We start from the raw sequence: 14,763 nt of genomic DNA on the forward strand, positions 1-14,763 counted from the left end.
TGATTTGTGCTGTCTGTATTCTATTGATCAGTCAGGCCAGTGTTTTATCAATTTATTAATATTTTCCAATATTCAAACTTTGGGTTTCATGAATTTCTTTTTCTGTTGTTTGTTTTCTTTGATTTTTACTTTTTTGTTTATTATTTCCTTCCTTCTGCCTACTGGGTTTAATTTGCTCTTTTTGTCTATCTTCTTAAGATGGAAGTTTAGATCATTAACTTTAAACCTTTCTTTTCTAAGATAAGCATTTGAGTCTGTTCGGTTGTGGTCAGAGAACATTATATAACATGATTTTAACCTTTTAAATTTATTGAGGCTTGATTTATGGCAAAGTATATGGTCTGCCTTCACCAGGGTTCCACATATATTTAAAACAATTTCATTTGTAGGTATGTGCAGTTATTAATTATAGTGTTTCATAATCTTTAGTTAGGCTGAAGTAGGTGATAGAGATGTTCAAGTTTTCTATATCCTTACTGATTTTCTCTCTAGTTGGTCTATAAATTGCTGATAGAGGAGGGTTGGAATTTCCAATTATAATTGTGCATTTATTTTACCCTTAGTTCTGTCAATTTTTACTTTATATCTTTAGAAGCTTTTGTTTATAGATATATACACATATAGAATTTTTTTTAATCTTCTTGATGAAATGGCTCCTTTATCATGATGAAATGTCCTTTATCCAGTGATACTTCTTATCCTGAAGTGTATTTTGTCTAATATAGCCCCTCTAGCTTTGTTATTTTTAGCATTTTCATAGTGTATCTTTTTCTCTTCTTTTGCATTTAATCTGTGTACTTGTATTTAATGTACATCTCTTATAGAAAGCATATGATTAAGTCTTGCTTTTTTTCCAGTCTGACAATTTCTGTTATTTAGTGGGAGTGTTTAGAACATTTACATTTAATGCAACTATTGATTTGCTATTTGTTTCTCTGTTTGTCTTATCTGTACCATTTTCTCTTCCTTCCTTTTGGCTTACTTGGACTTTTTAAAAATTCCATTTTATCTTCAGTATTGGATTATTAGCTGTACCTACTTGCTTTATATTTTGGCATTTTCTCTAGGATTTACAAGATATAGTAGCCCCTGGGTGGCAGAAATGATAAAACACTTGACTACTAACTGAAAGGTTGGTAGTTCGAACCCACCAAGAGGTACCTTGGAAGAAAGGCTTGATGATATGCTTCTGTAAAGATTATAGCCAAAAAAACTTTGTGGAGCAGTTCTACTCTGTAACACGTGGGGCTGCCTTGAGTCGGAATCGACTCCACGGCCATGGATTTTGGTTTCTGGGTTACTTTATGATTAGATTAGCCCTGCTTTTAAGGTCTGCCATCTGCCTGTCAGTTTGTTGTACCGTGGGGCTCTTGAGTTGCTGTGATCCTAGAAGCTATGCTACCAGTGTTCAGATACCAACAGGGTCACTCATGGCGGACAGGTTTCAGCTGTGCTTCCAGACTAAGACAGAGTAGAAAGAAGGACCTGGCAGTCTACTTCTAAAAAGAATTAGCCAGTGAAAGCCTTATGAATAGCAGTGGAACATTGCCTGATACAGTGCCGGAAGATGAGCCCCGCCAGGTTGGAAGCCGCTCAAAAGATGACTGGGAAAGAGCTGCCTCCTAAAAGTAGAGTTGACCTTAATGACATGGATGGAGTCAAGCTTTCGGGACCTTCATTTGCTGTTGTGGCACTACTCAAAATGAGAAGAAACAGCTGCAAACATCTGTAAATAATAGGAACGTGGAATGTATGAAGTGTGAATCTAAGAAAATTGGAAATTGTCAGAAATGAGATGGAATGCATAAACATTGATATCCTAGGCATTAGTGAGTTAAAATGGATTGGTATTAGCCATTTTGAATCGGACAATCATATGGTCTACTATGCTGGGAATGACAGCTTGAAGAGGAATGGCATGGCATTCACTGTCACAAAGAACATTTCAAGATCTATCCTGAAGTACCACGCTGTCAGCAATAGGATAGTATCCATATGCCTACAAGAAAGACCAGTTAATACGACTATTATTCAAATTTATGCACCAACCACTAAGGCTAAAGATGAAGAAATGAAAGATTTGTACCAACTTCTGCAGTCTGAAATTGATCGAACATGCAATCAGGATGCATTATAGTTACTGGAGACTGGAATTCGAAAGTTGGAAACAAAGAAGAAGGATCGGTAGTAGGAAAATATGGCCTTGGTAATAGAAATGATGCCAGAGATCGCATGATAGAATTTTGCAAGACCAACAACTTCTTCATTGCAAATACCTTTTTTCAACATAAAAATGGTGACCATACACATGGACCTCGCCAGATGTAATACACAGGAATCAAATCAACTACATTTGTGGAAAGAGACGATGGAAAAGCTCAATATCAGTCAGAACAAGGCCAGGGGCTGACTATGGAACAAACCATCAGTTGCTCATATGCAAGTTCAAGTTGAAACTGAAGAAAATTAGAACAAGTCCACGAGAGCCAAAGTACGACCTTGAGTGTATCCCACTCGAGTTTAGAGACCATCTCAGGAACGGATTTGACGTGTTGAACACTAATGACCGAAGACCAGACAGATTGTGGAATGACATCAAGGACATCACACATGAAGAAAGCAAGAGGTCATCAAGAAGACAGGAAAGAAAAGACAAAATGGATGTCAGAAGAGACTCTGAAACTTGCACTTGAACGTTGAGTAGCTAAAGCAAAAGGAAGAAATGATGAAGTTAACTGAACAGAAGATTTCAAAGGGCAGCTCGAGAAGACAAAGTAAAGTGTTATAATGACATGTGCAAAGAGCAGGAGATAGAAAACCAAAAGGGAAGAATGCACTCAGCATTTCTCAAGCTGAAAGAACTGAAGAAAAGATTCAGGCCTTGAGTTGCAATAGTGAAGGATTCTCTGGGGAAAACATTAAACAATGTAGGAAGCATTAAAGGAAGATGGAACGAATACACAGAGTCATTATACCAAAAAGAATTGGGCAACATTCAGCCATTTCAGGTGGTAGCATATGACCAGGAACTGATGGTACACAAAGAAGAAGTCCAAGCTGCACTGAAGGCACTGGTGAAAAACAAGGCTGCAGGAATTGATGGAATATCAATTGAGATGTTTCAACAAATGAATGCAGCACTGCAAGTGCTCACTCGTCTATGCCAGGAAATTTGGAAGACAGCTACCTGGCCAAGTGACTGGAAGAGAGCCATATTTATGCCTATTCCCAAGAAAGCTGATCCAACAGAATGTGGAAATTATCGAACAATATCATTAATATCACACACAAGTAAAATTTTCCTGAAGATCATTCAAAAGTGGCTACAACAGTATATCAACAGGGAACTGCCAGACATTCAGGCTGGATTTAGAAGAGGACGTGGAACCAGGGATATGATTGCTGATGTCAGATGGATCCTGGCTGAAAGCAGAGAATACCAGAAAGATGTTTACCTGTGTTTTATTGACTGTGCAAAGGCACTAAACTGTGTGGATTATAACAAATTATGGATAACATTGCGAAGAATGGGAGTTCCAGAACACTTAATTGTGCTCATGAGGAACCTGTACATAGATCAAGAGGCAGTTGTTTGGACAGAACAAGGGGATACTGCTTGATTTAAAGTCAGGAAAGGTGTGCATCAAGGTTGCATCCTTTCACCATACCTATTCAGTCTGTATACTGAGCAAATAATCTGAGAAGCTGGACTATGTGAAGAAGAATGGGGTATCAGGATTGGAGGAGGAATCATTAACAACCTGCGATGTGCAAATGACACAACCTTGCTTGCTGAAAGTGAAGAGAACTTGAAGCACTTACTGATGAAGATCAAAGACCACAGGCTTCAGTATGGATTATACCTCAACATAAGGAGAAGAAAAATCCTCAGAACTGGATCAATAAGCAAGATCATGATAAACAGAGAAAAGATTGAAGTTGTCAAGGATTTCCTTTTACCTGGATCCACAATCAACATCCATGGAAGCAGCAACCAGGAAATCAAAAGACGCATTGCGTTGGGCAAATCTGTTGCAAAAGACCTTTTTAAAGTGTTGAAAATCAAAGGTGTCACCTTGAAGACTAAGTTGTGCATGACCCACGCCGTGGTATTTTCAATCTCATCATATGCATGTGAAAGCTAGACAATGAATAAGGAAGACTGAAGAAGAATTGACACCTTTGAGTTGTAGCGTTGGTGAACAATATTGAATATACCATGGACCACCAAAAGAACGAACAGATCTGTCTTAGAAGAAGTATGACCAGAATGCTCCTCAGAAGCAAGGATCACGAGACTACGTCTTACATACTTTGGGCATGTTGTCGGGAGCGATCAGTCCCTGGAGAAGGACATCATGCTTGGTAAAGCAGAGGGTCAGCGAAAAAGAGGAAGACCCTCAGCCAGAGGATTCACACAGTGGCTGCAGCAGTGGGCTCAAGCATAACAATGACTGTGAGCATGGCGCAGATCCGGGCAGTGTTTCATTCTGTTGTATATAGTGTCGCTGTGGGTTGGAACCGACTAGATGGCATCTAACAACAACAACAACAACTTTTAAGGTGAGGCCTTTCTAGGATCTCTTCTGAATGCTCAGAGTGTTCAGTGAGGTCTCTCCTCTATGACTGGGTGGAACCAAACATTTCCAAATCCTCTCCAAGCTCTATAGTTGATTTTCCTTGTAGAATGGCTTGGTCGGTGTCTGACCTCCTCCAACCCCACCATGGGGAAAGAGAACCAAGATCAGCAGCCTAAGGCTGATTCCTATGAGGTGGAGGTCAGATATCCCCCTCTCTTCACCATCTCTACCAATTCTGACACCAACTGTCCCTCCTGCAGCACTCTCTACTGGATTTGATAATTCATTGCAGTGGCTATACAGAACTCATAGACCATACTCACAATTATGAGGTTTATTAGGGAAGTAACAGTTACAATTCAGTCTCAAGAACACTCAGGATACAGTTCTTCCTTCAGGGTAGCCTCTCCCCATCTGTGCTCACAGGCACGCCTCTCCCTTGCCCTCAGTCTCTACCCAGAGGCACTCAGCTTTCTCTCTCCGTGAGCCAGGAAGCCCACCGTGCTCTCTCTGGCTGCCACGTCTCTCCTCCCTTGGTGGTGGTGGTGGGCTCCTCCTTTCTTCTCTGGAATTGGCTCTCTTTTAAGGCAAAACTGACCAATCCCCTTGGTAGGCCACAATTAGCCTATCACAGAATCACTTGGGTAGGAGTTAACGAGACCAAAGCTATAAAGGCCACACACAAAAGTAATTAATTCCACCCCGTCCCTGAAACTTATTCTCTCCTTGGCCTTGTAGAGTCTCTCCTTTTGTTCAGCTTTGTGTTTTGTCAAAGACCCAAAGGCTCCTCTATGCATATTTTTGAAGCTCCTTTTCTGCCTTTCTCCTTTCTCTCTGGAATTCTGCTTTACAAATTTTAGTCAGTTTAGTAACTTCAAACTCCACTCTTTATGTCCTTAATTCAGTGAGACGACCATGCCCTGTTTGGAATCCCTCTCTGTGCTGTGTGGTCCAGAAAGTGCTTACTGGCAAAAGGTGAGGGTGCTCGTGGGGTATAGCTCATTTGTTTCCATTCTCTCAGTGATCACAGTCTTGTGCTGCCTGGAGTCCAATGTCTGAGAACAGTTCTTTACTTATTTTGTTAATGGTGGGAGGCCTAGTCTGAAATTATTCTTTTTTTTTTAAACTATATAATTCCAAAGTCAATACATGTCTGTAATAAATTCAAACAATACAGAAATAAAAAAAAGATTATCTTTTCTCTTCATTAAATCATTTAATGATTTAATCCTCCTAGGGTTGCTATCCTGACTCATTGCAACCCTATAGGACAGTAGAATTGCCCCATAGGGTTTCCAAGGAGCAGCTAGTGGATTTGAACTGCCAGTGTTTTGGTTAGCAGCCAGAGCGTTTAACCACTGCACAACCAGGGCTCCATGAGTCAGAATCTACCTGATGGCAACAGGTTTGGTTTAGGGTCGCTGTGAGTCTAAATCGACTTAATGCATTTGGGTTTATGTTTTATGCTTGTGTGAACCTGTACTTACATGGATTAACTTCTTTTTTTTTTTTTAATGAAACAGGATCATACTATGAAATTTGTTCTACAGCTTGTTCCCCCCTTTATCCTATTGATGACATCTTTCCCAGACAGTTTCCATGGAAGTATCTCAATCTTTTTAAAGTAGGCACAGTTTTACCTGTTCCCCTCTTGATAGAAATTTCAGCTGTTTATGGTAGTTTGTTTTCTTTTTCTTTCTCTTCTTTGTCCCCTTCCACCTCTAACAGTGTTGGAAAAAACATCCTGTTTGTATATGGGTGTAGAATTTCAGCTGTAATAGCTACTGCCGTCATTCCTGGCAGGGAGTTATTTATGTTGTTGTTGTGTGCCGCTGACAGTCAGTTCTGACTCAGTGGCCCTATAGGATGGAGTAGAACTGTCCCATAGGGTTTCTTAGTAGACTGTAATCTTGACAGGAGTAGACTGCCAGGCCTTTCTCCCAGGTAGCCACTTGTGGGTTTGAATAGGCAACCTTTTGGTTAGCACCTGAGCGCTTAACCATTGCACCATCAGGGCTCTTTATACCTATTTATACAACTACCAAAATAGTATGATTGAGGCTATTCCTTTTCTTCATTGTCAGCACCAAATGTTACCTATCTTTTAAATATTATCAGTGTGTTGTATGCACAGGTTGTCTCAAAGGCAGTCTGTGGATCCCAAGCAGCCACAAGACTACTAGGATGAGGACCCCAATTCGTAGCAGTAATCTCTTCATGGGTGCTAAGTACATCTGGTCGGGTTGAAATACTTACACAGCGTTGGCAGAAGTGAAGGTTGTTTAACACTTACAGGAAGCAGCTTACTTTCATTTACAAATAACATCAACCAAAGTAACCATCCAAAAATCAAAGACTAAAGTAACCATCCAGAATCCCTCCTCCGTTTATCCTTTCTTCTCCAAAACCCCATTCTTCCCCAAATCTGGTGTAGTAGCATTGGATCCCACTTCTACTGACACCAATTTGTGGTATCAAACCAGTCCAGGGAAATCTCGGATTCCCTGCCCTGGTCAGTCCAGACCCCAGCTGCTCTACACAGCTCTTTCTCTAACCTGAGGCTAGGTCAGCGGGTACTGCTTCCAGCTAGGGAGTCCACACAACTCCTCCCACTTCAGACCAGCCCGACCCAACTTTGGGGTTTTCTACCCTCTCAGGATACCAGCTGCAAACTGGGGAGCCCACACAACTCCCTCTACTTCACACCAGCCAGCCCCAAATTTGGGGTGTTCCTCTACCCTCTCAGGGTACCAGCTGCAAGCTCGGAAGTCCACATGACACTTCTCACTTCAAACCAGTTGGCCCTACTACTACTTTAGGCCCAATAATTTGTTGCAACTCACCAGTTCCTGGAAAAGGGCTATCTCTAATTCAGTAGAGAAAGAATACAGACACAAAAAGAGTGAGGTCCAGGAGGAGTCTCTGCATGGAGCTTCATGTTTGAATGGAGCTTCTTGTCCGAATGGAGCTTCATGTCCACAGGGATATGCGATCCACCCCCGTGCATCATCAGTCCTAAATCTCCAAGGAAGCTTCAAGGTCCAGGGTTCTTTATAATAGTCATTGGGGCCTCAATGCATGTACATGATTGATCAGATCAATGAATATACATGATTGATTGCATATGTCCCCTCCCCTTCTGAAGTTATTTGCCAGGTGTGGTCTTCGGGGCTCCGACTACATTTGCAAATAAAGGCACCTCAATTGCTGGCATATTCCAAGGGTTATCTTGTAGAAACCAGAGGCAAGGGCCAAACCAAGTTCTTTGTTCCACACAATCAGGCTCTCTTAAAACAAAAACAAAACAAAAACAAAAAAAATAGCCTTGGATTCAATTATGGTTCTTGGTGACCCCATCAGGCTCATAGACAAAGGAAAAAATTACCTCATTTTCAATTTGCATGTCTAGTTATTAGTTAATTGGCTTTGTGTATGTGTGTGAATTGTTAGATCATGTCCTTTGTCCATATTGTTAGGATATTTTACTTTTTCTTATTGGCTTATAGTCTTCTGTACAGTATGAATGTTAACCCCTATGTTGCAATTATTTTTACCCAGTCTGTTTTTGTTTAAATTTGTTATGGTGTCTTTTCCATGGAGAATAGTTTCTTTTTGGGGGCGGTCACTGCATTTGTCCATTTTTTTTCTTTATAACTTCTGAATTTCTTATCATGCTTAGTCATTTCTTATTCTAGGATTATAATTTTTTTTTTTGCATGTCTTCTTCTAGTGATGCTCTTATTTTAAACATTTAGGTATTTAGCTTCTCTGTAAGTCTTTCTGGCCCTACTGGTTTCTTCTTGTTCTCTGGTTCTTAGAGGCTAAGAATATATGTGAGAGATTGTTTATTGAACCTTTCATTTTGCAAATGAGGAAACCGAGGCCTTAGTAATTTTCCCAAGGTTATGCCCAGCTGTTTTGTGACAGCATTGAGAACAGAATCCAGTATTCTTTATTTTTTTAACCCTTGCCTGTTTTCATTTTTAATTTGGGTAAATGAGCACTGGATTGAAGTCTCCTCCTTCAACATTTGAGTGACAATTATATATCACCACAGTACCAGTCACTGATGATAAAGTTATGAATAAGGCAGACAATGCAAAGTAGACAAATATATAATTAGTATTTGCAATAAGGGCAGTGAAGGAAATGAAATAATTGGAACGGTGGAGAATAATTGGGCTTAAAGGGACTTAGACCACTTAGATAAAGTGGTTAGAGAATGCCTTTCTAAGGAAGTGAATTTAAATTGAAACCTGAAAGGTGAGAAGGAGCCAGCCAAGGGCTCTGGGGAAGAGTGTTCCAGGCAGAAAAAACAGCATTTTAAAATCTCTGAGGTAGGAAAGAGCTTGGCAACTGGGCAGGCTTAATGGACTGAAACTATTGCAAAACGTGAGAGGGCATTAACAGTTTCACTGTGAATGTGTAAATTTAAAGTTACTGGTAAACTTTTACTATCAGCTTTTTGAATACTTTTGAAACAACTCCTTTGACATTTGCTTTGTAAAAATCTGTGCTGTTCACTTCTCTCCAAAAACACATAGGCAGCTGGAAAAATCCAGTGATAAAGTCTTTCTTTTCACATTGTTATGTGAAATTTTATCTTGTAATGGAAACAGATCTTTATCTGGGTCAAAACACGTGCTGAGTTTTTTGGAGCTACTAGTTATAACTAGATGTAATAGTAAAGGCAGATCCCCTTCAGATGGAGCTTATTTCAGACAGATACCGAGTGTGGTGCATAAATCTATTTATGCTATCGAAATGAAATAAGAGGAAAAATCTGTTATTGTAGGTAAAGCAATAATAATGGGAAAATGAGTTTCCTTAGCACGTGAATATTTTTCAGGGCATTCAGTTGTCATCTTGCTGGTTTTTATGTAGCAACTGTACATGTGCAGTATTCCATTCTTGTGGTGTTTATCATTTTGTGTCTATGTCTTCCTTCCAAGTTGGATTTTTTTAAGCTGTTGAAAGACAGTGAACTGATCTTTTTCATCATTGTATTCTTATTTTTAAAAATTGCTTTTTTCTTTGCAGTGTTTTGTTAGCTTTTAACAAATTATATTAGACCTGTGTTCAAGGACTGTTCAGATTTTTTTGCATACTTTTTACCTGTTAATAAATAGTGAAACTGAAGAAACTCCTTGATGTCTGGTATACTTTCCTCCACAGAGGTAAAGGGATGTCTGAATTCTACATAGTATTTCTGTTAGGTGGTGAGAAGACTTCAGTTATGTATAATTGTTTGACAGTCCTTGTAGGATGGTAAGCTCTTACCATTACCTTGCTTTGTTATTATAGACTTTTCTGAGACACTTAGACTTCACGCATTAGCAAAACATTAAATAATCACTTTGTGTTCCAGGTGCTGGGATGATAATATTGAGTAAGACATTGTCTCTGATTTCAGGGGCTTCAGAGACTTGTAGGGGAAATAGTTGTGTAAAAAACATAATATGTGATAAATGCCATGACAGACATATATGCAGCATATTTCGGGGCACAGAGAAAAGAGCAATCAGTTTGGAAGAATGTCAAGGCAGGAGGAGGTAACAATTAAACTGGATCTAGTAGGATGAGTAAGATTGGAGATGAGGTAGAAGAAGCAATCTGTACCAAAGGTGGAGAGATTCGAGTGTGCACGGCTAGCTTATTTGTCAGGTAGTTGTCCTTGTGGGTAGGTTATTGGTTGGGGATAGAGGAAGTGATGGGAGGTGAAACTGGAAAGCCATGATGGGCCTTTCGTGTATGTCGAGGAATTTGGACTTGATTCTTTTGAGAATGGAGAGCCATCAGGAGTTTGAAAGCAGCAGAAGGACATGCTGCATTCAGCTTGGCACTATAGAAACATATCTTTGGATGGTATGAAGGAAGGATTAGAGGGGAAGAGACCGAAGGCAAGAAGACCGGTTAGGAGGCTATTGTAAGAGTCTAAGTAAGAGGTGATGAAACTTGAGCTGAGATATTAACAGAGGGAATAGAGACAATACCATGAATTTCTGGAACATTTTTTGAGACAATCCTGTGGTTAAATCAAAGCTCTGGCTGAGAGGTGGTGTGTTGTAATGAACATACATACACTGTTTGGGAAGGCAGGACACCTAGGTTCCGGGCTTTGCTCTGCTCCTGACTCTTGGTGTGACTTTGAATCCTTTAATCATTTGGAGTTCTTATTGGTAAAGCAATGGTACTGGTCCTACCCTATTTCTTCATTTCTGGGATTCTAATAAAGGGGAAACTGAAGCAAAAATAAAAACCAAACTCGGACAAACCTAACACAGTTTAGAGTTTCACAGCCCCTTTTCTTCTTTTGCAGCTGATGACCTTTCTCTCCACGGGTGCACCGAAAAGTTCAGGACAGAAAAAAATCCAGCTAATGGATTATTAAGATGTTGATAATCAAAATATTATAATCGTGTGATTGATTCACCTGCATATACATATATATTTTCTTCTCTTTCCTTCCTAATACTGTTTCATCATACTCCCATTTTGTGTCTCCTTAGCATTTATGTTTGATATTTTTAAAAGATCTCAGTTCAAATTTTCATACTTAGCTTTTAGAGGAGCTGAACTCATTGGATTGAAGTTATTTTCTGCCATACTTTATGCTTTTGATCTCTCTCTGTTTCAAAACCATTTTGAGGTATGTTATTCCTGAACCTTTACCAGACTAGATTGTGCTCAGCATTCAGCAGACCACTGATGTCAGTAAGTTTTGCTTTTAAAATAAGTGAGCTGAATTTCCTGTCGTTTGTATTCCCTGCTCTTACTTGAAGTGAGTTTCAGAGAACTATTCTTTTCTGTTCACCTGAAGCATTAGAGATCCTTAGGAGATGATGTAATGTAGTTGAATACTTACTTTAGTTGCAATAACTGTAAGTGTTAACTATCTTTGTTTATAACATATTGTTTAACAGCACTTCTCTTCTTTTCGTTCTAGTTCCCAAAGACTCGAAACCCCAGTGGAGACGGGTGGCATGGAGTTATGATTGTACCCTGCTGGCCTATGCTGAAAGCACAGGAACTGTGAGGGTGTTTGATCTTATGGGAAGTGAACTCTTTGTCATTTCCCCTGTACGTAAATACTTTAAACTGATAGTGTATTTTTTTCAGTGTCTTCTAGGTATAGTTACTTGAATGAACGAATTTGAAGAGAGGGAAACTCAAATATAAATCAGAATGATAAGCTCTGACTTTGTTCAAAACTTAGTTAAGAGATCTAGTTACTTGAAATATTTTTTCTTTGTATGTTGTAGTGCACTCTCTGGATGTAAACAACTGTGATTAAAACATGGTAGTAAGTAAATAATAATTAGAGGTTTAGAAAGCTATTAAAAAGTTCCAGTGAGAGAAAGAAATCAATAGGCTGTTGCAACAGGAACAGCTTTCAGAGGGGTTAGAGTTTAAGTAACTCTAATGGGGATAGAAATTGAAAAAGAGAGTGGGGAAAAAAATTAATTGCAAGATTTCTAGGTGGGGCTAACGGTTTGTGCTCGACTGCTAACCTAAAGGTTTGCAGTTTGAACCCACCTAGCGGTACTGCAGAAGAAAAGGCCTAGTGATCTGCTTCCATTAAGATTAGAGCCAAGAACACTCTATGGAGCAGTTCAACTCTGTAACATCTGTGGTCGCCAAAAATTGGAATTGACTCGACAGCTAACAGCAACAATAACTTGTATTTGTATAGTGCTTTATACTTTATTAGTGACATTGATATATAATACTTAGTTAATATTCACAACAGCTTTGAGTTTGGTTGAGTGAGTATATTATTACAATTTAGATAACTGAGATGAGTAAAGTGACTTTTCCTGTGATGATCCAGTTAACAAGTTTCTCCTCTGTGAATCCAGCGCTGTATTTTTCTTCCTCAAATGAACAAGGTACAGAGACAGATAGAACACTGGTTCTAACTCTGACTGCATCTTAGAATCACCTGGGGAGCTGTATAAAGAAAAGCAAAGCAAAAACAAAACAAATTACTGGCTCGCTTGGGCTCTACTCACAGAGGTTCTGATGTGATTGATCTGAGTGGGGCCTGGGGTTTAATAGTGTTTACAATTTCTTCAGGTGATTCTAATTAGAGCCACTGCTATAGAGAATGATTTTCATTCAGAAATGAGTGGAAAAACTCAAAAAAGTGTTTTGGGCTCATATTAAAGAAGTCCTTGGGAACTAAACTAAGGAGCTTTCTAAATCAGCTCTAACAGAAATATAATATGAGCCATATATGTGATCACATATGTAATTCAAAAAATTTCTAGTAGCTGCATTAAGAAAAGAAGCAGGTAAAATTTACTTAATAATATATTTTATTTACTTCAGTATATCCAAGATATTATCATTTCAACACATAATCAATATAAAAATTACTACGATATTTTCATTCCTTCTTTGGAATCAAGTCTTTAAAATTTGGTGTGCATTTTACATTTACAGTCTATCTCGATTCAAACTAGCCAGATATCTCAATTCATACTAGCTACATGTGGCTCAGTATTGCATCGTGTGGTTCTAGACAACGAGGAGCCATTCAGGTTTGATAAACTTCATTATGTGTATTTCCTAGGGTGCACATACCTTCACATCTTTACAGTATAGCCTGATATTTAGTTGGTGGAGAAATGTTCACTTTTTTTTTGGTGTCCTTTTCTTTGACTAAGGAGCCCTGGTGGCTTAGTGGTTAAAGCACTCACCTGCTAACCAAAAGTTTGGTGGTTCGAACCCACCGGCTGCTCCACAGGAGAAAGATGTGGCAGTCTGCTTACTAAAGATTTACAGCCTTGGAAACCCTCTGGGGCAGTTCTGCTCTGTCCTGCAGGATTGCTATGGGTTGGAATGGACTCCATAGTAGTGGTTTTTTTTCGTTCCTTTGACTAAGTTGCTTATCAGGCAGATGGAAAGTAATTGGGGACTTTTTTGCATAGATTACTGCTGGCAGTAGAAATCAACATTTGGAGACTTATTTCTGGAAACAGGCTAGTAGCATTCTTTGATGTTGAATGTTGGTATTGCTTTTTTTAAATCTTTTTGCAATGGAAGTTCAGTCTGAACAAAAATCTACCTACCTAGGTGAACACCCAAAGAGGCCAGTGTGATTCCAGCACAAGGCCGGGAGGGCTGGTCTAGACCTGAGTGTATAGTTCTAGGCACCTGGTCTTGCATGATTCTTTAGTACATAGAGCAATTCTGGGACTATCTTAAAGTATACCTGGCAAGGTCAATGTCTTGGCTGTCCTTCAATTCTATGTGTGTTAATTTTTATCTAGTATTGTTTTAGTAACATAATTCTCCCTCTTCTGTAGGCATCTAATTTTGCAGGTGATTTGAGCTATGCCATTGCTGGGTTGATATTTTTAGAATATAAAGCAAGTGCACAGTGGTCTGCAGAACTCTTGGTCATCAATTACCGAGGAGAACTTAGAAGTTACCTTGTAAGGTAAAAATGTACTTTGTTGGGAAAGTGTTGAAATAATGTTTATTTCTCTGGTTTGGTGTCAGATTTTGATATTTCTTTTTTTTTTCCCTCTAATATTTTACTATGAAAAATTACAAATAAAGTGGAAAAGTTGAAACCATTATATATTGAACACTTACATGCTCCCATCTAGATTCTACAATTAACATTTTACTGTGCATGCTACATCACATTTGTATCTATCTATCCAGCCATCATCAATCTTATTTTTGATGCACTTCCGAGTAAGTTTCAGACATCAGTACTCGAATACTTTAACATGCCTATCATTAATTATAGTTCAGCTTTTTTTTTCACAGTGTTCTTTGTTTTGAGGTAAAATTTACATTAAAATTACAAAGAAATGCACAAATCTTTAACGTATCATTCAGTGAGTTGTGACAGATTCATACACATGTACAATCCAAATCCCTATCAAGATTCAAAACATTACCATCATGCCAGAAAGGTAACTCATGCCCCTACATCTCTACCCTATCCTAACCCACCCCCAGAGCAACCACCGTTGAAATTTTTTTTCCCTCATCATAGAGTAGTTTTGCATGTTCTAGTAATTTACATTAATGGAATCATATAGTTCAAGTCTTCTTTGTACAGCGTGATATTTTGAGATTCATCCGTAGTGTTAAGTGTATCAGTAGTTCACTGTCTTTTTATTGCTGAATAGTATTTCATTGTGTGATTATTTCACAATTTGTT

The 14,763-nt window shown here is 38.9% G+C and overlaps 1 protein-coding gene across 3 annotated transcripts in view; it reads left to right on the forward strand.

The window, feature by feature from the left end:
* NBAS (NBAS subunit of NRZ tethering complex) overlaps positions 1-14,763 on the forward strand; it is a 461,389-nt gene that overhangs the window by 26,328 nt on the left and 420,298 nt on the right. For 2 of the 3 annotated variants that reach the window (XM_023728239.1, XM_023728240.1), the window contains exons 7-8: positions 11,527-11,660; positions 13,892-14,025. In XM_023728239.1, the coding sequence (XP_023584007.1) occupies positions 11,527-11,660; positions 13,892-14,025 (268 nt within the window). Of the gene's footprint in view, positions 1-5,288; positions 5,556-11,526; positions 11,661-13,891; positions 14,026-14,763 lie in introns of those variants that run through there. The other variant, XM_023728241.1, reaches the window with a different exon arrangement.

Source organism: Trichechus manatus, unplaced genomic scaffold (genome assembly GCF_000243295.1).
Source record: "Trichechus manatus latirostris isolate Lorelei unplaced genomic scaffold, TriManLat1.0 scaffold00023, whole genome shotgun sequence".
Lineage (NCBI taxonomy): Eukaryota > Metazoa > Chordata > Mammalia > Sirenia > Trichechidae > Trichechus > Trichechus manatus.